This window comes from Schistocerca gregaria, chromosome 1, assembly GCF_023897955.1.
Source record: "Schistocerca gregaria isolate iqSchGreg1 chromosome 1, iqSchGreg1.2, whole genome shotgun sequence".
In the NCBI taxonomy this organism is placed as follows: domain Eukaryota; kingdom Metazoa; phylum Arthropoda; class Insecta; order Orthoptera; family Acrididae; genus Schistocerca; species Schistocerca gregaria.
The window spans coordinates 502,591,477-502,618,837 of NC_064920.1; the positions used below are offsets into that span (position 1 = coordinate 502,591,477).

Below are 27,361 nucleotides of genomic sequence, written 5' to 3' on the forward strand. Positions count from 1 at the left end.
ACATGATCTTTAGTGAATTATTGAATGGAGTGTTTTAGAAAAACACTGTTAATGCTGTGACTAATTGTTAAGATTGTAAATAGTTCAGTGGATAATGATCTTTAACAATGTTCATAAGATACATAGTTGTAAACAGTATGTAACTTCAGCATTGAAATTCCTGTAAATTATAGTTATCAAAATAAGTAAGAATTTTAGCAGCAGCCTATATATTTTGTAAGTAACTGTTCAAAATCAATACTTTATGAAATTTTATATAACAAATCAGAACACAAACAACACCAAATACTTTCTTAATTACTGTAAAATTACTATCACACTTAAATTTTTGTGAATATGTAATGTTTCATTATAACTTTACAAAAGTATAATGGTAATAGTGAGTGTGTCATCATGGATTATTACTTTTTTTTATACAGGATGTAACACAAATATATGGCACAAACTGCAGGACATGTCCTCACACATAGATTAAGAAATTATGTTATATGAACATGGGTCTGGAAATGCTTTGTTTCTGTGTTACAACTCGTTTTCTCCACCTCAATAATGATGGGAAACACACATGAACAAAATGCACCAGCATAACACATGCAACTATTTCTCACAAGAGATGCCCTCCACGGGCATTGATGCATGCATCAAGTGACCGTTGTGTATGTCAGATGTGCTTATGTATCCCTGGAGTATTGCATATGGTTTCACAGCCTTCCATAATACGGGCATGGAGACTTTGAACCTCTTGTATTGGGGTTCCATACACAAGAGCTTTCAAATGCTATCCCACCTCCCATAAATAAAGAGTCCAGTGGATATAGGTCCAGAGAGCGTGGAGCACAGGCAAATGGTCCATCTCTATCTATCCATCCATCACCAAATCTGTTATTTAGAAGCCAACAGACATTAAGACTAAAACAAGGAAGTGCAAGAAGTACATGTTTTGTTACACGGCTAAAATGACTTGTGTTAACAGATCAGGTACAACATTCTCTACAAAATTATGAGAACTTTGTCCATTGATCCTGGGTGGAAGAAAGTGAGGCCCTACCAAACAGTCACCAACAATGCCAGCCCAAACAGTGACAGAAAATCTTTGTTGATGACTTGCATCAACAATTTCATGAGGATTGACGTCTGCTGATACATATCGATTGTGAAAATTTACAATCTGATCTTGTTGAAATCACACCTCACCTATGAACAGCACCATTGCACTAAAATTAGGGTTAACACTTTGTTAAATAAACCATTCTGCAGGAAAATCCATTGCTAATAACTCCTGCACACACTGTAAATGGTATGGATACAGCTGCTCCTCGCATAACACTCACCAGACAGTCATGTGGTCAACATTCATTGTTGCAGCTACTTGCCTTGTACAGACACTAGGGTCATCGTCAACTGCATGAGAAATGCTGCCTCCTGTTGTGGTGCCCATATCCTTCTAGGCCTCCCCTGATCACAAGTATCCAGCTTGAATTCCCCATGTTCCCTAATATGACAATCAAGGGCTTCAAATGGTTTCCTGTTGGGGCACCTTCATCCTGCAAATGTCTCCCAGTACAAACATTGAGCATGAGTGCCATTGCTGTCAGCTAATCCATACATCACATGTGCATCTACCATCGCTACATTTGTGTGCACTGCCACTGCAGGAGCCTGGCCTGTGATTAACTCTACGTAGTAACCTATGTGCTTGCAAATGTCGTAAATATCACTGGAACAGTTGTTGTTACCAGTAAACAAGTAATGATGTACATCACATGGCAACAAGGACAAAACAATGGTGGTGCACAACGTAACAAGATGTCACCAAGAGTGCATGTTCCCCATGATTCTAATGTTCTGCTCTTGTGTGTTTCCCATGATTAAGGAATTGGAGAAAATGAGCTGTCACATGGAAACAAAGCATTTCCAGACCCATATTCGTATAACATAATTTCTTTGTCTGTGTGTGATGAATGTGTTCTGCAATTTGTGCTGTACATTTTTTGTTACAGTCTGTATAAGTGGGAATGTTAACCCAATCACATATCACAAGTTACTTAGTTGTTGAGTAGTTGTGTTGACTGGTGGATGTAAGAACTTGCAGTTTGTTTTGTATGAACAAATAAAGAAAATTATCAGGATGTCTGTGTTAGATTTTTATTTCAAGAAGTAAAAATATGAGATTTGCTAAAGAATGCATAATCCAAAAAGTACTGACCCAAGGATATCTGAAGCAAATAAATAAGATCAACAATCAGTATCAGCATGAAATTCTTCAAGATAATTATTCATAATATAAGTTCTCTTTTCCCATTCTAAAATTTCTGTGCCTTGCAAAACACCTCATATAGTTGTTGACAGAAAAGCAGTTTATAAATAACAATTTGAACTATTTTATGCCAATGATGTGTTTCTACATGGAGTGTCCATTATTTGAACTACTTTATATCTTGATTGAGGGCAGGAACATTACATGTGTTGGAGGTGCGCTAGGCTCACGATATGGAGCTGGCATTTTACTGCAGTTCTTTGAGTTTTCAGATAATGCAAGAAAATAAAGTAAATTATCTGCATAATTGCAAATGGAACTAAAAAGTGAGCTTGAAGTCACAGAAATTAACTTAGTATTGTATAAGAACAGAAGCAGTTAAATGCTTGGCTGAAAGTAGTTGAAAACAGGATTGAAAATATCAAAATAAACTGGTCTAAAAAAATAGAAAAGACTTCATATAATTTTGATATTGTCAAAGAAGGGAAAAAAATGTGAAGACAAAAACTATGATCAGAAATTGGCATTGTTCAAATGTGGTATTAATGGTAAAATTTCTGTAATTGATGTGAAAGTTATTGAAGCAGAAAAGAATGATACTCAATTATAACCAGAAAACCTGAGAGATCATATTACTTTACTCTACAGGGAGGAGATGTTCCCCCACATACAAAAGATAGGTAAGCTCCTCCAGACAAAAGGTCAACTTTTCAGCATTCCTACCTTTGTTAGAAAGTATGGAAATGAACAAATTGCACCTAAATTCACAAAATCGAGCATCGAGAACCCATGGAACCAACGGTGGAAAAATTCACTGACTGCTTCATACAACTTTTTACGCACAGTCTGACACAAACTTATTTCCTGTTCAATGGGAAATATCATGAACAAACCGATGGCCCGATGATGGGTAGTCCATTACCACCTCTGAGGCTAACATATACGTGGGAAAACTTTGAAGCAAATGTATTAGAGTCTGCCAAGACGAAACCAATGTGTCTCTGTTGACACATGAACAACCCATTTGCTGTGTGGCCACATAGAACAAAAATACTATTAGAGTTCCTGGAACGTACAAACTTTATCCATGCTAATATAAAATTCACAATGGAACTCGGAAAGGAAGGGCCGACAACCTTTCCTTGGTGTGCTAGTTAAGAAAAGATTGGATGTGTCATTGGGTCACATCGTATATAGACAAACCAAGCACACTGACTTCTATATCCATGCCTGAGCTTTCAAAATCTATTTCAAAAACATTGACTGAGTACTTAGTTCATCAAACAGGGTGGCTTTTGCAGCCCAAATACAAAACACCAGAGAGAGGGGTTGGGACCAAGAGAAAGAAAGAGAAGATGTAAACAAGTTAGCTACCTTAGGCTGGCCTAATACATGGAAGGATTGGTAGACTCCTACAAAATCATGTCATCTAGTTTTTTATTTTGTCCTGACAACAAGGATAAAAAAATCTACTGTGTCATGTCATAGTTGATCTAGGTCTCCAAATTCTGGGTGCATCCCTCATTCTGTGTAAATGTGGAATGTCTTACATGAGGGAGACTATTAAAACAGACAAGGAAAGTGGCCAAAAGATCAGTGACACACTACATTTAAACAACAAAGTTAGTCAGCTGTCTCAAACATAATCATGAAATGACATTTGATGAGGCTAGGATCATGGTGCAAATACAAAATTCCTGCAACAGCTTAATTAAAGAGTCTATCAAAATAAAGATTCCAGGAAACCTAACTAACAGTCACAGGATTCAATTTAAACAAGGCTTTGTGTATTTATTAAGATATTGCTGGCCATCACACCCACCAAAGCTGGGAAATGCTGATAGAACATGAGTTACAAAGAATACTATCGTGGGCTCTGAAAAAGATAAGAGCATTAAAGGGCACAGTGGGTGTTGAAAGTTGAACTCATAATGAGCTATAAAAAGTGGCATGAGCTCAACAATACCTCTCAGTCTGGTTGGAGTCCACAAAGTAAGTGAACTTAATAGTACAACTTAAGAGATCACAGCTCAAATTGGAGTGCTGGCTTTTCTCATGGTTCCTCTTAAGGCAATAAGGACACAGATGCTGGACTAGAGCCTCTCTCTCTCTCTCTCTCTCTCTCTCTCTCCTGCTTGTAAATCTCAACATAAATTTAATTCTGCTTCTTTTTGTTTTGAACTAGTCACACTCATTATTGGCCCACAAATCCTCAGCATCCTGACTAGGTTGGACCCCTATTTTCACAGAGGATTACATTTAGACTTTAGTTTGTTGTCTCTCTTTGTTGCTTGATGTATTTCCAATATTTTTCTGTATTTCTCCATACCGTTAGTTTCCATTTTTTCTGTGAATATATTTCTAAATTTGGTAATTTAAGTTTTTTGTCTGTTGCTTCTAAATTTTGACAGTTGTTTGAATTTACATCTTTTTCAAAAATGATGAACTATTTTGCTTGGTTACACTATCTTAAATAAAAAGCTTTTGCTTTCATAGTACCTCTGATATTTTCTGTATATGATGGTCTAATGAGCTGCAGTGTAGTTGCTTGTCACACAACAATACAGATGACTTCATCGGTGAAAATAGTCTATTAAAATGCATGTGGCACAGGCATGCCCATCCAGACACCAGTGTCTAATTATGCATGCTAGTGTTTACCATACCAGACCCTATACGAGAAATATTGATGGCTGACCTATTTGTTGGGATGGCACCAATATAGGAAATGTGTGTGGTGCAAACCCAGCAAGATAATTGCTGGCTGGAGCTCTTCTCATGTTATAGCTATTTTCTTTATATCAGACACTGTAAATCTTTCATTTTTTAGATGGCATTATCTCAATTCACGTATCAGAAATATGTGAAAGCAGTCTGCCACGTAACTACTAGTCTCTATTAATTAACTGCCCACTTGATACAAAGTAACTCAGCACATTTATCACATGAAATCTAGAACTTTTTCCTGTTGGTGCCATCAGTGTAGAAGTTTTGTTGCTGTGCTGCAGTTTACCCACTAATAGTTTTCTCAATGCAGTGTTCAGTGTTCTTTTGTCTTACTGACAACTCAATGTGTGTGTGTGTGGGGGGGGGGGGGGGGGGAGGGTAATCATTTGGTGATACCTTCAGTTGTCATTATCTTTATTTCATGTACAGTTGTAGATTTTTGGCCCTAGGCCATTTTCAAGTATCTAAAACAGAAGCATTATACATTGGATACATTACTGACACTTCTAAGTTTTGACACAGGAACAAGTCATATCTGTAGATATATTAAATGCACTATAATTAACTTTATGGATGGCCCTGTTGTTTCAAGTATGTCCTTGCAACTATGACTACATGTGATGCTCATAAAATAAATTACAGAGGTTATTCCTATTTTACAAGCATGCTACTTTCAAATTATAATGTGCCCACTATATCTACAGATATGACTTGTTCCTATGTCAAAATAACAAGTGTCACTAAAGTATCCAAAGTATAATGCTTCTGTTTTAGATACTTGAAAATAGCCTAAGGCTGAAATTTTACAATCATACTTGATATAAAGAGAATGGCAGGAATCATGATATCTTTCAAAAAATTCATTGCAGCTGCAGACCCTATTGCACTGAAAATTATAAAATGCATGTTGTTTGTCACGCAAAATTATCATTATAAACTTGATTTGTACAGCTCCATTGTTTGTGGACAATGCAGTTGCTACAAGCAGCAGTGTATTTACATAACAAAGAAATTCAAATTGTGTAACAACAATATTATTCCTTGGCCATTCTGTGTCAACCGTGAATCTGTCCATATCTTAATTATTGTTTGTGCAGTGTTAATGTACAGTTTTTCATGCACTCTGAAATAGCTTAAGTAAACTAGACATGTCATGAATCTAAGTTAATGATCCAAATTAACAATTGTAGACAATGACTCTTTATTAGCAACTATATCAGTAATACACCAACCACTAAGCAGCACAAAAAATAACTGATGTAGAAGAAAGAACCAGGTAAAAATGCTCCATGGTACATTGTTTCCATGACCCTGCAGTAAACATTATGAATGCTAAACAAATATCACATCACCCAACTTACAGAACAGACCTCAAGCAATGAAGTGTATAACAGATACAGGAACATTATCACTTTGAAATTTTCTTTTCGTGTGAGTGACAGGCACATATTTAATGTGTGCATCAGTCAAGTTATTTGTGCTCACACCATCTTGTTTGTGATGACTCCTAAAATGTGGAAACACAGCCATTAATACAGGCACATAGGGAAACAACCAACATTACTTTTTGGATTAAAATCCACAATTCCATATATTTCATTTTCGCAGCCTTCCCACACTGTCTGAAAACATTTCTTCTTGATGTCATATAATTCAACAGACATATGTCCACTTTCATCAGTTGAAAAAGCATATATTTTATCATGGATCAAGCATGCTCCTGAAGGCTGATTGTAAAATGCTCCAACAGTTTCATGTTCTGCACTTGTCTCCGATGTTGTAATGTATGGTGAAAATTTTATCAGGTCACATGAATAGGCACCTAGAATAGAAAAATAAATTTATTGGTTACTTTGAATGTACAAGAATAGTACTGCTACCTATTTCTGCACATTCGTATTCTTCCTTGTAATAATACACTAGCAGAGTTGAAGATTATATGTAAATAAAATTACGCTGCCCTAAAATATGTGACATTTTTCTCACTGATATTTTGGAGAACACCAATTAATTACATTACGTTTATTGAACCACAATATAAATTTTCGGAGTTTGCCGTGGGCAAGCTTTTCTATAAATAAGCAACTGTTTCACCAATTAAAATTTTCAATATTATTATTTTACTCACAGCTGTCATTTTACCAGCAACTGTAGTATATATTTTTTCAAAATTAAATTAGTTATCAGATGCACAACTGAAATATATACATTGTACTGGCTTATCGATGTTATGAACCAGTACTGAACTTCCAAATACCACAGATTAATCTGTTCAAACTAGTTAAGAGCAATAAAATATTTCAATGGTGCAGCTGATGATTTACTTTTTTTTTAATTAACACAGCACTGCCAGCAGCACTAACAAGAGCAACAGCACTGCTTGTATTACAACTCTGCTTGTATCAACTTTCAGTTTTATTTGAAAACTAGCTGAAATGTACCTGCTTCACTTAATCTTTCTTCCCCTACTTGTTTTCTAAATCGGACAAAAATGTGCACTTATCACTTCATTTTTATGAAATCTAACTTATTTGAAAGAATTTGTTGTAAACAACAGTTGATGTTTTGTTTTCAGGTGCAAAGATGAATTTGTTTTGTGGTTCTACCAACATGAGAGCATGCTATGTACAGTTGCCCGTACAATTTTTTACCAGTGCCTTTGTGAGGGCATAGTAGGAAAACTGATAGAATTTAAGAATTTTATTGGGAAGCTTATACTTTTGTCTGGGTTTATCACTGTATCAATGCATTTAAAATCCAGGATGGAATGTAACAATATTATGAAAAGAATAGTGGAGATGCTGAGTCGCAAATAGGCACAACAAAAAGACTGTCAGAATGTGAGCTTTTGGCCAACAAAGCCTTTGTCAAAAATAGACAACATAGGCACACACACTCATGCAAAAGCAACTCACATATACATGAGCAACATATTTGGCAGCTGAAGCCAGACTGCGAGCAGCAGCAAATGACGGGAAGGCAACTGGGTGGTGGGGGTATGGAGGAGGCTGGATCGGGGAGGGGGAGGGATAGCACGGTAGGGGTGGGGCATGGTAAAGTGCTGCTTGTGGGAATGTACAGCAATGAGATGGAGAGAGGGTAGGGCAGGAGATACAGTTGGGATGGTAGACGGAAGGCAGGCGAGGAACGGGGAGTAGTGGAAAAGGAGAGGTGTAAAAAGACTTAGAGTGCATTGGTGGAATAGAAGGCTGTGTAGTGCTGGAATAAGAACAGGGAAGGAGCTAGATGGGTAAGGACAATGAGTAATGAAGCTTGAGGCCAGGAGGGTTGTGGGAACATATGATTATATTGCATACTGCTCATGAAACAATAATTAAATGGACACCCTAGCTGCAAACAGGCGTTGAGTACTTCATTAGGGACATGTTGAAAATGTGTGCCCCAACCGGGACTCAAACCCGGGATCTCCTGCTTACATGGCAGATGCTCTATCCATCTGAGCCACTGAGGGCACAGAGGATAGACTGTAGGGACTTATCCCTTGCACGCTCCCCGTGAGACCCACATTCCCAACATGTCCACACCACTACATTCGTAGTGTACATAAACAGAAAAGCTTCTCCAGTATATTATAGTCTTCTTCTTGTTGTTGTGGTCTTCAATCCAAAGAATGCTCTTATGCAGCTCTCTACACTAGTCTGGCCTGTACGTCTCTTTATACCTACATACCTACTGCAACATATTACTATCCGAATCTGCTTACAGCATTCAAGGCTTGGTCTCCCTCTACTACATCATGACTATTCCTGAGCTCACAATGAGACTCATCAACAACTGTTCTACCCGCAGGCGGTTCACAGTTGGAAAATGAAAGAGGAGAACTGACAGGGAATATAAGGTACCCTCTGCCACACAACATAAAGTGGCTTGCAGAGTATAGATGTGGATATAACACTGGTGAGATACTGTTAGTCTACAAGAAAAATGTAATAACCTAACACCAAAGAATGCAGGTGTTGACAGATGTGAATATAACCAAATGATTAGTTTCATTAATCATAGTTGTAAATTTTAACATGCTTTATCTACAAAAGAATGGAACAATTCAGATTCTGGAAAAATGTGGGAACATTCAGGCCAGTGATGACCCTAGGATGTATCCCATAATATAGACTGAAGGACAGGCAAACCTACATGTATAGTATTTATAGATTTACAAAAAGATCATGGCACTATTTACTGGAATACAAGCTTTGAAATTCTGAGTTTATCTAGAATGTGTACAGAACTAGATTCTCATTTGTAAAAGTCAAAGAACATGCAAGGGAGACATTAGTTGAGAAAGAGTGAGACAGACTTTTGGAATGCCCGCTTTGTTATGAGGATATGCCACCTACTTCATGTGCCTTGATTCCACTTAGATGCTCTGTTAAAGATTTTTCTGTGCTCTGTCAAATCCTTTTTGTAGTATCACATCCTCTGTCTAACCTTCATCCAATTTCTCAACTGTGTTGAAATGTATTTCCGTTACACTTTCTTTTAAGTAATAGGACTTTTAATGAAATAGAGGATGATTCAGGAGGAATGTCAATAATTTGTGAGAAGATTTGACAAGTGAAAATAAACCAAAAAGTTCTATGAGAGCATGTATCCAATTTTCACTCTTTCGGAAACTGTAATGGGTTGAAGACTAAACACATTCATGAATCAATATGAAGACAAGTATGAATATTACTTATCAAAATTAAGTGTACATGCTGTGGTGGACAGAATAATGGTGAGGCAGGTGACTGACTCATCCTATAAGAGGTGTGAGGGTTCTCCAATGCATGGCAGCACTTTGACATCACACCAAGGCTTCAGTTGCAAATGTACCCAGTGTGCAATCATGGGTTGGACCAGTGAGCAGTCTTGAGGCTGTGTGTGTGTGTGTGTGTGTGTGTGTGTGTGTGTGTGTGTGTCATGCTTGACTGCTGTTTAATTGAGCAAGTCCATTGTGTCTGTGAACACCAACATGCCACATACGTTCACTCCCGCAGAATACGTAGACATGTCATTTGTGTACAGGTTCTGTAATGACAGTGCCCTTGCAACTATGACAGAACGCCAGAGATGTTTCCCTGATCAACGAATACCCTGTGCCAGGGTATTCCCCAGGGTTTTTCAAACATTACATGAATCTGTAACAGTACCCAGTGTACACATAACATCAGAATGTGAGACCATTCAGTCAGCTGAGGAAAGGGAAGACGTTATTGCAACTGTACAACAGATTCCCAGCACAAGCACATAATGCATTAACAGACAGCTCAATATTTAAAAAATGCAAGTGTGGTGTACATTACATTATAATGGTTTGTGCTCATTCCTTGTGCAGCCCATGTAACATCTGCATCCGGTGATTCAGTAAGCAAACGATAATTTTGTGAATGGTTGGCTGTACACACAGTGACATCATGCAATACACTTTATTTACAGATGAGACTACATTTACATGCAGTGGTATCATGAACACCCGCAAATCTCATACATGGGCATTGGAGAACCCACATGACACTAGGGAAACAATTCCAAGTTTGGTCCTCAGTGAATGTTTGGTATGGTATGACTGATAGCATGGTGATAGGGCCTGTGTTCCTACCAAATCACATGACAGCTGCAGCTTATGCACATTTTATGATAGATGACCTACCTGCACTTTTGCAAGACGTGACATTACAGCAATGATGACAAATGTATCTGCAACATGGTGGATTACCGATTCACTGTACCAGACAAAAATCCCAGTATCTAAACAACACATTTCCTCAACAGTGGATTGGCCATGGCAAACTCATTAACTGGCCATCCAGATCACCCAACCCAACCCCATTAGATTGCTTGCTGTGTCGTCTGAGCAAGACACAGCCAGGGCAAAAGCACCACAAGTGCAAAGATGAGAGCTGGTGCCAGTACCATAGAGACTCACCACTAGTGTGAGTTCCACCAGTGCCTCAGGCGGCACTGAGAATGGAAGTATCTACTTCACATCGGCCAATTGCCAGCCGAGTACAATCTGCCAATGACTGGACAACTACGGACAGAAGCCTACTCGTAAGTTAGAAGAGCAGCTCTCACCCACTTGTTATAGATCATCGTCCATGGCTGACTGAAGACAGGGAATGTCATTTAGTGAACTCTTAGAGAAGTGAACAGACAATTGTTGTAATTGCATTTGCTATGTATTGTGAAATTTACCTATGATTATTTACACTTACCCCTTGAGGGTCTTTTTTGAGTTATATTAAAGTAGTGTTGCAGACCTCAATATCCAACAAGTCACAAAGATAAGTAAACCTTTTTAACTCATTTGTGTGACTTTCTTACTAATTTGTTGGAGTGTTGTAGCACATTCATATTTCTATCCTGTTACCTGACCCAGGGACATAGCTGTGAAATAGTGACAGAAAGAAACTGTCTTAGTGGTGTACTGCACCAGAAGCCATTTCACGAACTCACAAACTCAGCCTACTTTAACAACAGTTTGCCTTTACAAACTGGTGACGAGGATCGAATACAAAAGTGGCTACAAGGTGGCAGCTTCTCAAGTCAGACACAGTGGCGATAATGGCTGGTGTGACTTTTGCTTTGAATTTAGTGTTCTTATTTGCCTCGTTTCTCCTAAACCAACACTGCACATTTGTGACAATTTTTGTTCTAGTTGTGGGAGCACGTTGTGTGCGTCACACCTTTTGCTTTTGTGTCATTGCTGTTGTCTAACTAGATACGAAGTCAACCCCACCCACAACCCGACAACAATCTATACTTCATTATCCCATGACACAACCTTCACCTATGCCTGCACCAACTCTGGCTCCAGAGCCACAGAATCTGCCAATTGTATTTGTTCCTACCAAATCATTGCCTAATGTGGATGTACAATTGCCAGGACCTTAATATGTTCCTTTGATTTCAAATGTAGTCGCTTCAGAAGCTGATTGAAATCATGACATAATTTTTCATATATGAAGCACCAGCTCAAACAGTAAGCACAGCATCGGCAGCCATGCCTGCAGCTTCCGTGCCACAGATCCTGCTGCCATATCGCGCCCTGAACAAAAATGCAGAAGCCTGAACATTGTATATTACCCAATTCAGGGCCCATGCAGCAGCCCACAAACTATCAGGTACTGTGGCACAGGCTTACTTCCTTTCCCTATCAGTCACTGGTGTATCAGTGCATAGGACTCGTACAAAACTCTTCCCTACATCACAACCTGAGGACATCCCCTTTGAGACGTTAGTCAGTGCATTAAATAAATACTGTGAAGACCTTAGTGACATTGAGGCTGCCAGGTTTTAAATTTTTTCATTTAAGGAAGCAGCCATAATATCCATACCACAAGTGGGTGACTGAATTACAAGGCTTAACATGGAAATGCAAGTTGTGTTGTGAATAAGGACAATATTACAGTGACTATATTACCAGGGATGCAATCACACAGAATGTGTCAGATAATAGGATCAGGGAACAGATTCTGAAATATTTCAATACTACACCTGAGCAGGTACTGCAGATCATTGATTATCAAGACTCTTGTGATTTTGCTGTAGACAGTTTTCAGCAGTATGGTAACATTTGTGCTGTAGAACAGAGAGGTGGAAGTAGCTTTAGTGCTATGCAGCCCTGTAAACAGCCACTTAATGGTGCACACACATCCTCGCAGTCTCAAGACGGATGTCGGGGTGTGAGCAGCAATTCGGCATCAGCTACAGCAACAGTCACCGCTCTAACACTAGTTACTGGTTCCAACAACCAGGCCTCCCTCTCACTATTGGTGTGGCGCTCGGCTGTACGTGATGATGGTGAGGCAGTTTGGGTGTGTGTGTGTGTGTGTAGGGGGGGGGATTTTGTGTTGTCCGAATGAAACGCAGCAAGGGCAGAGGCACCACACGCCCAAAGATAGGGGCTGGTGCCCATGCCATAGACACTCACCATTTGCATGAATTCTTCTAGTGCCTTGGGCGGTGCTGAGGATGAAGGTATCAACTTTGCCTTGACCAACTGCCGGCCAAGTACAATCTGCCAATGACTGGATTACAATGAACAAAAGCCTACTCAAAAGACAGAAGAGCAGCTCTCGCCCACTTGGTTATAGATCATCGTCCAGGGCTGGCTTAGACAGGGAACATTGTTCAGTGAACTCTTAGAAGTGAACATACAGTTTTCATAATTGCATTTGCTATGTGCTGCATTGTTTACCTACGATTATTCGCATTTAGCTATTGCGAGACTTTTTTGTGTTATATTACAAGTAGTGTTGCAGAACTCAATATCTAACAAGTCACAAAGATAAGTAAACCTTATCAACTCATTTGTGTGACTTTGTTACCTGACTCTGGGGCATAGCTGTGTAGTAGATGGAGAAACTGTCTTAGCGTGTACTGCACCAGAAGCTGTTTCGAAAACTCACAAACTCTGCCTGCTGTAACAATAGTGGCAACTCAGCCTTTACAAAACTGCTGTTTATCAGGCTGATTAAAGGAGGATGAGTATGCTATGAAGGTGGACCCACATGAGGAACTGGTCACTTGCATCACCGATGCTGTTTCCCACATTAAACCTCTTCGAGATGATGATCAGTGTGCAACACAACTCAACCTCCAATGCGCTGACAAGTGCATTTAGATGGGTTTGGACTTTTTGAAGACCACAGTGCCTACACAGAATTTTGGTAAGTAATATTCACACTTGTGTCTATAATCATTCATGGATGTGTGTACTTTCCAACATGCTCCAGTACTTAATGATCAAAAATTCGACATATTTTAATAGGACTTTTTCAGTTTATTTTCACATGTAGAAACACCTCACAAATTATGTGACATTCCTTCTTAATCACCCTGTATGTTTAAGGCGCAGTGCATATGAAGGTTTAAGTTACAATTATTTAAGAAATAGAAGCAGACTTACTCATTTATATGTGAGTGTACATAATTTTGTGTAATTATATTTGGGAATTCTCCCTTTTAAGTCAGAAGTGAGAATTTTTCTGTGCCACCACCACCTTATACAGCGTGTAACAGGTATAGGTGCAGATATTTTTGTATATGGTACATTAAAGGGTATACACATCAGTGTATTGCTTTTTTTTTTCTCTGCGTCCAACAGTCTTTTCACAAACACATCGCATAATGTCCTACCAGATATTTTCTGCACGGAGGTAAGTGTACCAGTGAGTGGACTATGTTTGCAGTATAGATTGACCATTTTGCATACATGCATCCACACTTAAACACCTGATGTGCCACACGGAGAAAGCAAGCATTAATGGCTTGCTCTTGCCACATGCATTGGAGGTACTAACCCACCTAAAAACATACTATTCCTAATAGCTATAATTATTAGTCTAAAATCTAAGCAAGTACTTATGTAATGTTGTTCAGTACACTGTCCTAGGCTAGCAGTAGAAATGACTGCACTTATACCCATTATTCTCTGTATAAATGAGTAATTGTACCAATTAATAATGTTATAATAGAGTGCAGGTCCACATTTTGTAAATGGTATTTCATGTTAATACATATACTGGTTTGTATTATATTATTACTCTGTCTGAGATACTTCTTACACAGTGTGTGACAGTTGTAGTTCACCAGTGTGTGATGTCAAGGACCTTCCAACACTGCACGGGTGCTGAAGTCAGGCCTCAGAGAAGACAATGTTGAACATCAACAGTGTATAGGAATAAAAATCTGTAAAATATCTGTGATTAAGTTCTACTTTACTGAGAAACCAACACCAAGAGCATGTTGCATACATGCAGGCAATAAATGTATGTTGTTATTGGCTAATAATTTTACAAAATTTTTCCACTCAGTGAACCCTCTCACATGGTGACCCTGCACAGAAAAGCAACTGGAATGGAAGAATTTCACGTTGAAAATTAAGATGAAAGCAACTAAGAAGAATTTTGAATCAAGAATTTATTACAATTATTTTCTTACTGACCTCCATTGTACTACAAGCTTTCTTGAATAATACTTAATTTAAGATGATGTTACTCAAGACTGATTAATATTTGGCTATTTTTATATGAAAAGCGTGCACACAAACTATAACTCATGACTACGTCATTATGTAAGAGTGAACTGTAGTACAGTGAGTAAGGATACGCAATTATTCAACAGAAAAAAAAAATCATTAAACCATTATTATAACTCCACATGACATAAAGAATAAAATCTGTTTGATATTTGAAGCAAACTGTGATAAAAATCAGCATTTTTATAGATCAATCATAGATCCCTTGAACACAAAATCATATCCAGCAGTTGGAAGGAAGCACAGGTCACATCTGTTTATAAGGAGGGTAGCACAAGTGATCCATGAAAGTCCTGTCCAATATTCTTGAAATCAATTTCTTGTAGATTCTTAGAACATACCCTGAGCTCAAACATAGTGAGATATCTCAAGCAAAAGACCTCTTCTGTGCCAACCAGCATGTATTCTGAAAATATTTATCACACGATATCCAACTGACACTGTTCTCATGTGACATACTGAAAAGATCAAGACAGTCAAGTGGATGCAGTATTTCTTTATTTCCAAAAAGCATTTAGTAAGTGTAGTTGTGGTACTATCATATGGGGTGCCCAGCGAAATTTGTGACTGGATTGAGGATTTTTTGGTAGGACGGACACAGCAGCATATTATCTTGGATGGAGAGTCATCGTCAGATATAGAAGTAACTTCGGTGTACCCCTGGGAAGTGTGTTGCAACCCTTGCTGTTGATGTTGTACAACAATGACCTTGCAGCCAATTTAATAGTAACCTCAGACGTTTACAGATGGTGCAGTTATCTACAGTAAGTACTGTTTGCAAGAAGCTGCATAAATATTCAGTTAGGTCTTGGTACGATTTCAAAGTGGTACAGAGAACGGCAACTTGCTTTAATTGTTCAAAAATGTAAAACTGTGGACTTCAAAAAATGCAGAAAACATAGTAACCTATGACTACAATATCAATGAATCACAGCTGGCATTGGCCGACTCATACAAATACCTGAGTTTAGCACTTTGTACGAATATGAAATGAAATGTTCACATAGGCTCAGTTTTTGGCAAAGCAGCTGACAGACTTCAGTTTATTGTTGTAATACTGGGGAAATGTAATAAATCTACAAATGAGATTGCTTACTAATCACTCATGAAACCAATGCTAGAATATTGCTCCAAGTATGTGGAACTCATACCAAATAAGACTAATGGGGTATACTGAATGTATATAGAGAGAGTCATTCAAGAACCTTGTTTAAATGAAGACTCTAGGAATATACTGCAACATCCGATGTATCGGTCCCACAGTAATCTTGAGGACAATACTAGAATAATTACAACACACACAGATACATTTAAACAATCATTCTTCCTGCACTCCATACGTGAATGGAATGAGAATAAAATGTAGACGCCGAAGAACTATGTTTTTGTAGTGTGACACTCACATAACAGAAGAAAAATATCGATATGTGGTACAAATGTTCCTTTATTACTTCATGAAGTCATACAATAGTACAAATTAAAATAGCATTTAATTTTTAAATACTCACTATAATCAGCAAAGAAGGAATAATGCCATGAATTTCAGTTTGAACAGGAAAAATGACAATGATAGCACCTCTATAGATTGTGTAACAAATGCAAAATTTCTAGGAATGAATATTGATTCTCAGTTGAAGTGGTGTGAACACACAAAGGTACTGGCAAACAGAATGTCATCAGCATGTTATGCCCTTAGAATCCTATCATCAGTGTGCAACATGCAGTGTCGTTTAGTTACATATTATTCATATGTGCACTCAATTCTTAGCTATGGCATTCTTTTTTGGGGAACAAATGCACAAAATACGAACATAATTTTCAAACACCAGAAAAGAGCCGTAAGAATACTAGCCAAAAATACTAGTCGAGCTCATTGTAAAGATCTGTTCGGAACACTGGGGATTTTAACTGCTCCGTGTGAATACTTTTACCAGTCAGTTGTATACACCAAAAATAACATTGGTAATTACAGCACAAACAGCACTGTCCATGACAATGCAACAAGAGACAGACGCAACCTACATTTACCAAGAAAAAATAAACATAAAACTCAAAACAGCTTTTTCTACCAAGGAATAAAACTGTACAATAAATTACCAAAAGAGATTAAAGAAATTGCAAAAATATGCTTATTTAAAAAAGGCAGCTAAAAAGTAACTGTTATGCAATACATTTTATACATTGAAGGATTACTTAGATAAAACAGAGTAGGGGTTTGATAAAAAAGTTATACAAATAAATAATTATAATGAATATGAAATCCAACATTCCACATAACACTTTCACTTTATGTTTTTTTCCTTCTTTTTTTTCCTTTCTAAAAATACTTACCCCCAAGCTATGTATAGCACAATACTACCACCTCTTCCTCTTTCTGAGCTCAACATCTCACTCATTTTGGAGGGATGCTGACTCAGTTTTTTGGGATAGCAAATGAGAAGTTGCGGTACAGAAAATGGACCACAGATCACAAGTGTGTGTGTGTGTGTGTGTAGTGAGTGAAGTGTTATGAAACAATGTGTGTGTAGTGCGTGCAGTGACTGATAGTGAGATACGAGTGAACAATGTGACATTACATTATTTAATAAGTTATTTGTAAAATAAGTATTGTATAGCAAGAGTAAATCTAATGATTGTCTCTAACTAAACATCTGTAAATATATGTGTATACAAATTAACTTATTTTAAATTGATCTAAATTTTTTAAATACTTTGACATGTCCTATATCCTTGTAAAAAGTGATCTACGGATGAATAAACCTACTACTATTACTACTACTACTACTGCTACTACTACTACTACTATTACATTTCTCTTGACAGCACAAATCAAAAAGCTATTGTTACAGAATCAAACAAGAAGAATATTACACCATTAGAATGACATGTAACAATAAATAATAATTACTAAGAAGAAACATAGCAACTATAAATAATTTTTTGAAAGAATTTAATCAAAAATTATATTTGAAAAGCAAATGTAGAAGATTTTCACATGACACAGTCTATGCTCACGGCAATCAATGCAGAAAGTGCACTCACTGTGAGCAACAAGTCGGTAAATAACAATGGCAACCAGAGTAGAGTCAGGAAAGCAGACAATATGCAGAAACTTCAACAAATGGCAGCAGCAGCCCTTGGCAATTAGCTGGCGAGAGACAGCAACAGACAACAGGTACACGAGACATCGGCAGTTGGTGGCAGGTGCAGCTGATGCTACATAATACCTCAAGAGATTCTACTGCTTTATAATTGAGTGGGTTTTGTTCTTTTAAAATATACTGTGAAGTGGATTCTTGACTATTTAGTCACTTGACAGAGTTAAATACTAACACAGTTCTCTACTTACAAAGTCACTTTGTCAGACACTAGTCAAGTAGAAAGGAAACTTGTCATGGAAGCTCAATTAAAACTGAAAGCATCAAAACGAGAGCAAATTAAATGATTTATTATAGGCCTGAAAATCTGAGATGGAATGTAACTTTATTATGCAAAGTATAGTTGCTACTCACCATGTAGTGGATGGAGATGGCATGTTGCAGATGGGCACAACAAAAAGACTGTCACAAAATGAGGTAACAGCCAACAAAGCCTTTGTTGAAAACACACACACACACACACACACACAACCATAGTTTCTGGCAGCTGAAGCCAGACAACGAGCACGCAACTGAATGGGGTACGGAGGCTGCGTCCCCAGAATCCTCCTTACCCCTCCCTGGTCACCTCTCCCATCATGTGTTGCTGCTTGTAGTTTGGCTTCAGCTGCCGCAGACTGTGGTCATGTGTGTGAGAGTTGCGTTGTGCATATCTGCGACTCACCTCTCCGCAATATGGTGAGTAGCAACTATCCTTTTCATAATTCTGTTGTTATAAGTTGGTTTAAATTACTGACTCTTGTGACTTTTTATGCTGTTATTTGTTGAGATTGACATAATGGCTATCATAAAGAACAAAATAAATTTAGAAACAATAATGCAAGAACTATCACAGCAAAAGGTACAGGTGAATGAGAGACTTACTCAAGTAGATGACAAGTTTTCTCAAATAGATGACAATTTTTCTAATATGGATCAGATACTGAGCAAGAAGTTCTCAATTAAACAAAAGGAAGGACGGACTAAATAATACAGTATACTTTGGAAAAACAAGGCACAAGATTCTGATAGTTAATTTGATTTTGTAGACTATAAAATCATCATTAACACTGAATTTTCCAATACTGTTACTTCAGTACAGGATGTCCCAGTAAATGAAGAAGTAATATATGCAGCAACAATACCAGAGAAGGAAAGTTGTTACTTACCATATAGCAGAGACGCTGAGTCATGATAGGCACAATAAAAGGATTCACACAATTAAAGCTTTCGGCCATTAAGGCCTTTGTCAGCAGTAGCCACACATACACGTGCGCATGCGCGTGTGCGCACACACGCACACGCACACACGCACACGCACACACACACACAAATGCAACTTGCACACATGTCTGCAGTCTCAGAGAGTTGAGACCACACAGGCAAAATTGTGTGAATCCTTTTATTGTGCCTATCGTGACTCAGCATCTCCGCTATATGGTGAGTAGCAACTTCCCTTCTCTGGTATTGTTACATTCCATTCTGAATTTTCCATTGTTTAATATATACAGTAAGCACTTTAGAATACAGTACAGCTAAGAATGCATAAACTAATGAAATAAAACCTTATTTAAAGAAACTACAAGGTAGTGTGGCATCACCTGGTAGTGTGGTGGAACAGATCATGAGAGTTTATAAGAGATGTTAAGCCAATTTCTTCTATTACTAGTAATAAGATATAATTGTCTGTTACTACTGAAAGAATAGTGCCATCAGTTACCACTGACAAATTGTTACCTTCTGTTATTCCAGAAAATTTATTGTCATCGGTAATTACTAATAGTGTGCCAGCTGCTATTACTACTGAAATTTTATTAGCGTCAGTTAATACTGAGACACCGGCAGCTACTGTCACTACTGAGACTTCACCAGCATTTATTGTTGCTAAGAAATTACAGTCTTCTGTTATTACTGACACTTACTCTTTGTCTGTCATTACTAATAACTTGCTGCCAACAGGAACTACAGGTAAACATCTGTTACTCTATTACTAAGAAGTTAAAATTGAATTTTTTTTACTTAATGCTATTAATGATATCTTATGTTACTGATAAGGTCATACTAGCTGGGTTGTTGCCTTATTAATTAAAGATGTAATTCAGAATGTTACTACACAGCATGAAGACATCAATGCTCACTTCAGCTTTGATAATGCAATACATGAATTATGTATACAGTTAGATAACTTATATATTAAAAATAAAGATTCCAAGACTTACCAAGCGGGAAAGCGCCGGCAGACAGGCACATGAACAAAACACACAAACACACACACAGAATTACAAGCTTTCGCAACTGGCAGTTGCTTCGTCAGGAAGGAAGGAAGGAGAGGGAAAAATGAAAGGGTGTGGGTTTTAAGGGAGAGGGTAAGGAGTCATTCCAATCCCGGGAGCGGAAAGACTTCCCTTAGGGGAAAAAAAGGGACAGGTGCACACTCGCACACACACACACACACACATATCCATCCGCACATACACAGACACAATCTGCTTGTGTCTGTGTATGTGCGGATGGATATGTGTGTGTGTGTGTGTGTGCGAGTGTGCACCTGTCCCTTTTTTTCCCCTAAGGGAAGTCTTTCCGCTCCCGGGATTGGAATGACTCCTTACCCTCTCCCTTAAAACCCACACCCTTTCATTTTTCCCTCTCCTTCCTTCCTTCCTGACGAAGCAACTGCCAGTTGCGAAAGCTTGTAATTCTGTGTGTGTGTTTGTGTGTTTTGTTCATGTGCCTGTCTGCCGGCGCTTTCCCGCTTGGTAAGTCTTGGAATCTTTATTTTTAATATATTTTTCCCATGTGGAAGTTTCTTTCTGTTTTATTTACATCGTTAGATAACTTATAATTTATACACAAGAAGAGAGTGCTCCTATAAGATAACATTATTATTTCACGATTATGACTGGTATTTTCTTGAAAATAGTGAGCTCATTTAGTAAATGTCAGGAACTAAATGTATTTACTACAGGTGCATACAATATTTCACATTAAATAACACCAGAGGCACTTAGTAAGTTTTTAACAGTGAACCATGCTGGCCCCTTCCTAGTGGCCACAGAGAGCGAAAGGTCCTCCCATCCAGCAGTTTTCCTTTGTTTTGATTTTTAATGCATTGTTATACTCAGTGTTTGTCCCTTCCTTCTCTTCTTTCCTATGTTTTACTTGTTACCTTCCAAATGGCACCACATGCTCTTATGAACAAGCCACACTGTGTCGATCATCTCGTCAGAACACAACACATGGCTTCAAGACTGTGCTGACTGTTGGTACAGCATCTCATATCCCACATTTCTTGTGTGGATATCATTAATCCTAGACCTTCGAATTGATCACTCTTCTTGCATTCCTCTCATGTATTTTCGTGTGTTACTTTCCATATCTTCCTGTGCCATATGAACTTGTACCTCATCCTACCAACTCTTGCCCATGCCCCACTCTTTATCTTCTCTTATTCCAGTTCACACACACTTAAATTCACACAATCCAGTCACATCTGCAGTCCACCTTCTCCATAAATATCTGTCCACAGACCTGCATCCCACATTATATCTTTTTATTTATTTTTATCTTTGATCTCACTCTTTTTTCACATCGATCTCAGCCCATTTTCGACTTCCACTGTCGGACTATTCCTTAAGGTTTCATCTTGTTTCCCCATACTTCATCCATTCCACCCTTTTTGAGATTTTTCCCAAGTATTTTGGTGTATTTTTGGGAATTTTTTTCACATAATTCTATGTTATTTATATATTTTGTGTGTTTTTATCCTCCACCATGGATCCTTGTTCCTTCAATCTGCGCCTATACAGAAACGTTTCCTCATTCAATCCCAAATTCCTGGATCCCATCTCACCTTGAAACTCTTGCCCTCCGGGAACTAGAGCAGCATGCACAATGCCATCTCAGAAAACTCTCCAACCTGTTCACTTCCTACTACCCCTTTGACTACCACTATCCACTACCTCTACAACAGCCTCGAAACCTCCCCCACATCCCCTCATAGCTGACTACCCCTGCCTCACAGACATATTTCATTCACCCCACCCTCAAAAACTTCCTCCCACCACCATCCAGAACATAAATAGACCAGAAACACAGTCATGAACCTTTCCTCTACAAGCCTTAGCCTCACAGAAGTATCAGTCCTTTCCAAAGGCCTTACATTTTGCCCCACTCCCAAATTCAATCATGCTGGACTTGTTAGAGGCCTTCTCTCCTTTTCCCAGTCTCTACAGTGGAAACACTTTTTTCCACAAACCCTACCAATGAGACTCAACCAAAGACCAAACCCTATCTCAGTGTTTACTCCTCCATCCAACCACACTCCACCCCCCCCCCCCCCCCCAACTAGCTTTCCAGAATTTTTTAACCTCAAACCTTGCCTCACAACATTCCCCAGATCCCTCAACATGCAAACTAATCTTACATCCAAAGAAAGGACAGCACTCCAGCACCTAAAAAATGATTTAGAACTTATAATCCTACCCGCTGACAGAGGCTCCACCACTGTTGTTTCGAACTGCCAGCATTACCTGGTGGAAGGACTCTGCCAGCTGTCAGATTCATCCATCTACAAACCCTGTACTAACAATCCCATTCCAGAAATCCAGTAGGGTCTTCAGTCTCTCCTCAAACCCTTAGGCCCCTCCCAGAACATCTCCCCTTAGTCTCTCTCTCTCTTCCCAGTCCTACTATTCCCCACACTCCTACCTTCTACATGCTTCTTAAAATCCATAAGCCCAACCACCCAGGATGCCCCATTGTGGCCGGTTATGGCTGGTTACCGTTCCCCCACTGAGAGAATCTCTGCTCTCATAGACTAACACCTTCAGCCTGTCATCCACAACTTACACTATTATATAAAAGATACCAACCATGTCTTTCACCAACTGTTCCTTTACCACACACAGTCCTGGTCGTCACTACTGAAACATCTCCCTTTACCCTAACATCCCCAATGCTCATGGCCTTGCTGTTATTGAACACTACTTTTGCCAATGCCTGACAGATACTAAACTTACACTCTTCTTCCTGGTCACCATCACCAGCTATCAATTACTATTTCTTTGAAGGCATCACCTGCAAAGAAATTCAGGGTACAGCAGGGGATACCCACATGGCACCACCTTACACCAACCTATCTATGGGCCATATAGAGGAATCCTCCCAAAACATTCAGAATCCCAAACCCCTCACCTGGTTCAGATTCACTGATATAACACTTATGTGATCTGGAATGAGGGTGAGGACACGCGATTCACGTTCCTCCAGAACCTCAACACCTTCTCCCCCATTTGTTTCACCTGGTCCTCCTCAAGCCAACAAGCATTTTCCTCAATGTTGACATCCACCTCAAAGATAGCTACATCAGTACCTCTGCCCACATCAGACCTACCAAACAGTAGCAATACCTCAACTTCAACAGCTGCCACGCTTTCCACACCAATAAGTTCCTTCAATATAGCCTATCCAACCATGGCCATTGCATCTGTAGTGATAAACAGTCCCTCTGAAAATATAACAATGGTCTCACACAGGCCTTCACAGACTGTTATTACCCACCCAGACTTGTACAGAAACAGATCTCCCGTCTCGTATCTCTCCTGTCACCCACAATTTCCCAACATTACACCATCTGATCACAAAGAGCATTCCCTTTGTGATTCATTGCCACCAAGGACTGGAGAAACTGAATCACATTTTCTGCCAGGGTTTTGACTACCTCTCGTTGTGCTCTGAAATGAAGAATGACTTATCCACTATGCTTCCCATCCCTACCACAGTGGTATTCTGCCACCCACTGAACCTACACAACATTCTTTTCCATCCCTACACAACCCCTGTTCCCAGCCCCTTGCCTCATGTTCATATCCCTGAAAAGACCTAGATGCAAGACCTGTCCCATACATCCCCCAACCACCATCTACTTCAGTCCAGTCACAAGTATGACCTATCCCATCAAAGGCAGGGCTATCTGTGAAACCGCTTGTAATCAGCAAACTAAGCAGCAACCACTGTTCTGTGTGCTACATGGGTATGACCCACCAACAAGGTGTCTGTTCGCATAAATGGCCACTGACAGACACTGTGGCCAAGACACAGCTGGACCACCCAGTTGCTTAGCATGCTGCCCAACACAATATTCTTCATTTCAGTGACTGCTCCACAGCCTGTACCATCTGGATCCTTCCTACCAATACCAGCTTTTCTGAACTGCGAAGATGGGATCTTTCCCTGCAACATAACCAATGTTCCAGTAATCCACCTGGCCTTGGCCATCATTAGTCACTGTCCTTTACACACCTACCTCCTTCCCTGTTCTCATTCCAGCATCACACAGCCTTCTATTCTATGCACAGTCTTTTTACTTCTCTCCTTTTCTGTTTTCTGCTCTTCCCCCCCGTACCGTCCCCTCATCGCCCTTCGCCCTCCTTCTAACCTCCTGACTGTGCCCAGCTGCCCTACCCTATGTACACCTTATCCCTGAATGCTCCCACAAGCAGCACTTTACTGTCCCGCACCCCTACTCTGCTATCCGTCCCCCTCCTCACCCCAGCTTCCTCATTACCATCACCACCCAGGTTGCCTCTCCCATCATGTGCAGTTGCTTACAATCTGGCCGCAGCAGCCAGAGACAGTGGTCACACGGGTGATGGGAGTGTGTGTGGTGTTTAATTGAGAAGGCTTTTTGGCTGAAAACTTACTTTGTCATCAGTCTTTTTGTTGTGTCTGAGTGCAACTCAACATCTAGTGGATTCACAATACTGACATACATTTGTGTAATAAAATCATATAAAGACTAGAAGTATTACTGGATGTGACACAGAAACACTGACAATAAGTACTACAGGACTCAATGTAGAATTACTAATAATACAGATAGAATGTGACAGTTATTATGAAAAGCATTACCAAGTGAGCACCAATATGAAATTTCAAAATTTAGGGTACTTTAGTATCTTCAAATTGTGCAAAAATGAGCTGTAAGAATAAAATGTGGTGCTCACTGCTCACCCATGATCATCTTTTAGACATCTGTTTCAGGAGGTAGGCATTTTCACTACTGCTGTTTGTTTATTTCCTCATGAAGTTTGTTGTAAATAATCCAGTACAAATCAAAAGGAACAATGATATTCACAAATAAAATGCCAGAAAAAAAGACACTCATCACTCCACACTAAGGTTGTATTTAACTCAAAAAGGGGTGCAAAATGCTACCACCAAAATTTTTAATCACTTAGCCAATGATATAAAATGTCTGAGAGGTAGCACAGTTAAATTTGAAAACAAATTGGGAAAGTTTCTCCATGGCAATTGCCTCTCTTCTTCTATTCCGTTGCAATGTGTAAATGATTATGCATAGAACTTAGTACTTACAGTAGTACTGAAAAAGGGTGGATTAAAACATGTAGTAATTTTTACATATGAATGAGTAATGTGGATGTAAAATGACTAGTTCCACATTGTTACAATTAATTGTGCAGATGATCCAGGGACACGAAATGAATCAGTTCTCATCTTCCAGGAATCCTCTACAGTTAACAAAATTATACTGTTACCCATGAAAGTTTCTTAAAATTCCTTTCTGAAATCATTAGGATAAGGTCACACGTTTTAACATGAACATGTGTTCAATACAGTCTTCTGACTCAGCAACACATAGCATCTGTAACACAGCATGGTTGACAGTTGCTTGCAGTATACACAGTGTAATCAGAGTGATATAATATCCTTAACATCAGGAACAGTGCAGATACATCCCTGATAGACATAGTCTTTCAGAAATCCCCACAACCTGAAGCCACACAGATTTAGGTTGGGGATCTGGAAGGCTACACATCTTGAAACTGCCTAGAGATGATGTAGTCATTACTGAAGGTTTCTTCGAGCAAATCTTTCACCTGGCAAGCGATATGTGGTATTGACCCATTTTGATAAAAATAGTTGCAAGGACACAGTTGTGTTCTTGCAAAGTTGGAATCACGTGTTGCACAAAGAAGTCCTTATAAGATGCAGATGCCATTGTACAACTAACAGGCCAGAGGGGAAGAAGGGGGGGGGGGGGGACAGACAGACTGAGAATGAACAAGCTTGTGAAAACAAACCACAGTCATGTAAGCTGACTGTAGTAGATGTTCCTGCACAACATATGATGTAGAACTCCCATATTGTGCCACTTCTGTGCATTCACGGCACCATGCAGAGTAAAACGTGCCTCATCCGTCCAAACACATCATCCATTTCCAGGTGCCAAAAAAAAACGAGGGGAAGCCGCTGTGTTGTAGAGTATCTTGGGCTTCATTTAATACACACTCTGAATCTCGTGGTAATACAAGTATGAAATGTGCTGCAGCAAAACGTTTTGAACTGCTGACTGGAAGGAGGGAGGGGATAAGATTCTCGTGGTGCTGCTTGAGGCTTGAGAATTTGAGGCATGTGCTGCACAGTCAGCTACAGTTTCAACAACTTCATGAACAGGTGTCATGGGAAACAGCAGCTTTCCTCTCACTGCTGCCCCATCTAATTCACCTGTTTCTTCAAATTTCTTGCTCATATTCTTTAGCCCATTTATTGACATGGTGCCTCTTTGCAGCTGTTTTTGTTGGCAATGTTCCTGCAATGCAGCACTGCTATTTCTGCCATTATGATAAAATAACTTTACCAGCAGTGCAAGGTCTATCTTCTCACCAGTCATTGTGTTTCATAAGGAAAACAAACTTTCTTAATTCTTTACACCAAGTCACTTCACAAGAGAAATAAACAATTTCCAATGGACGAACAGCATACTGACATTAAAAAATAAACATTCCATATTCTGATTGCTTATAGTGACATATTTTTAACTGATGGCAAAAGTGGAACTATTATTATTTTCAGCATAATTCACAAGTGCACAGATGATGAAAGTACCTACAATGTTTCAGTGTCTTGTAATGTATGCAGCCCACACTGCAGCACTCAGAACACCATTAATGTAATCATAAACACTTGGTATTTACGAAATGATATTGTAAGTGTGTGATGGTCTTTGGTCTATGGACCTTTTGTGCTCTGGCTAGGAGACAGCACCTACTAAAGTGAATTGCAGTATACTGAATAATATGAAGAATCACAAGAAATCATAACAGTAATGTTGAAGTCAAGCTAACTATTTTATTATTATCCTTTGCTGAGATGAGAACCTATATGATTTAGATT

At 39.0% G+C, this 27,361-nt stretch overlaps 1 protein-coding gene and 1 non-coding gene across 3 annotated transcripts in view; both read right to left on the reverse strand.

The window, feature by feature from the left end:
- Positions 1-6,161: 6,161 nt before the first annotated feature.
- Positions 6,162-27,361, reverse strand: part of LOC126354173 (kelch-like protein 38) — a 138,463-nt gene continuing 117,263 nt past the window's right edge. For both annotated transcript variants that reach the window (XM_050003611.1, XM_050003621.1), the window contains exon 6: positions 6,162-6,806. In XM_050003611.1, coding sequence (XP_049859568.1) covers positions 6,514-6,806 — 293 coding nt within the window. In that variant the 3' untranslated portion in view covers positions 6,162-6,513. The remainder of the gene's footprint in view (positions 6,807-27,361) is intronic.
- Trnat-ugu (transfer RNA threonine (anticodon UGU)) lies at positions 8,383-8,457 on the reverse strand. Its single transcript has one exon. It is a non-coding gene; the product is annotated as a tRNA-Thr (tRNA).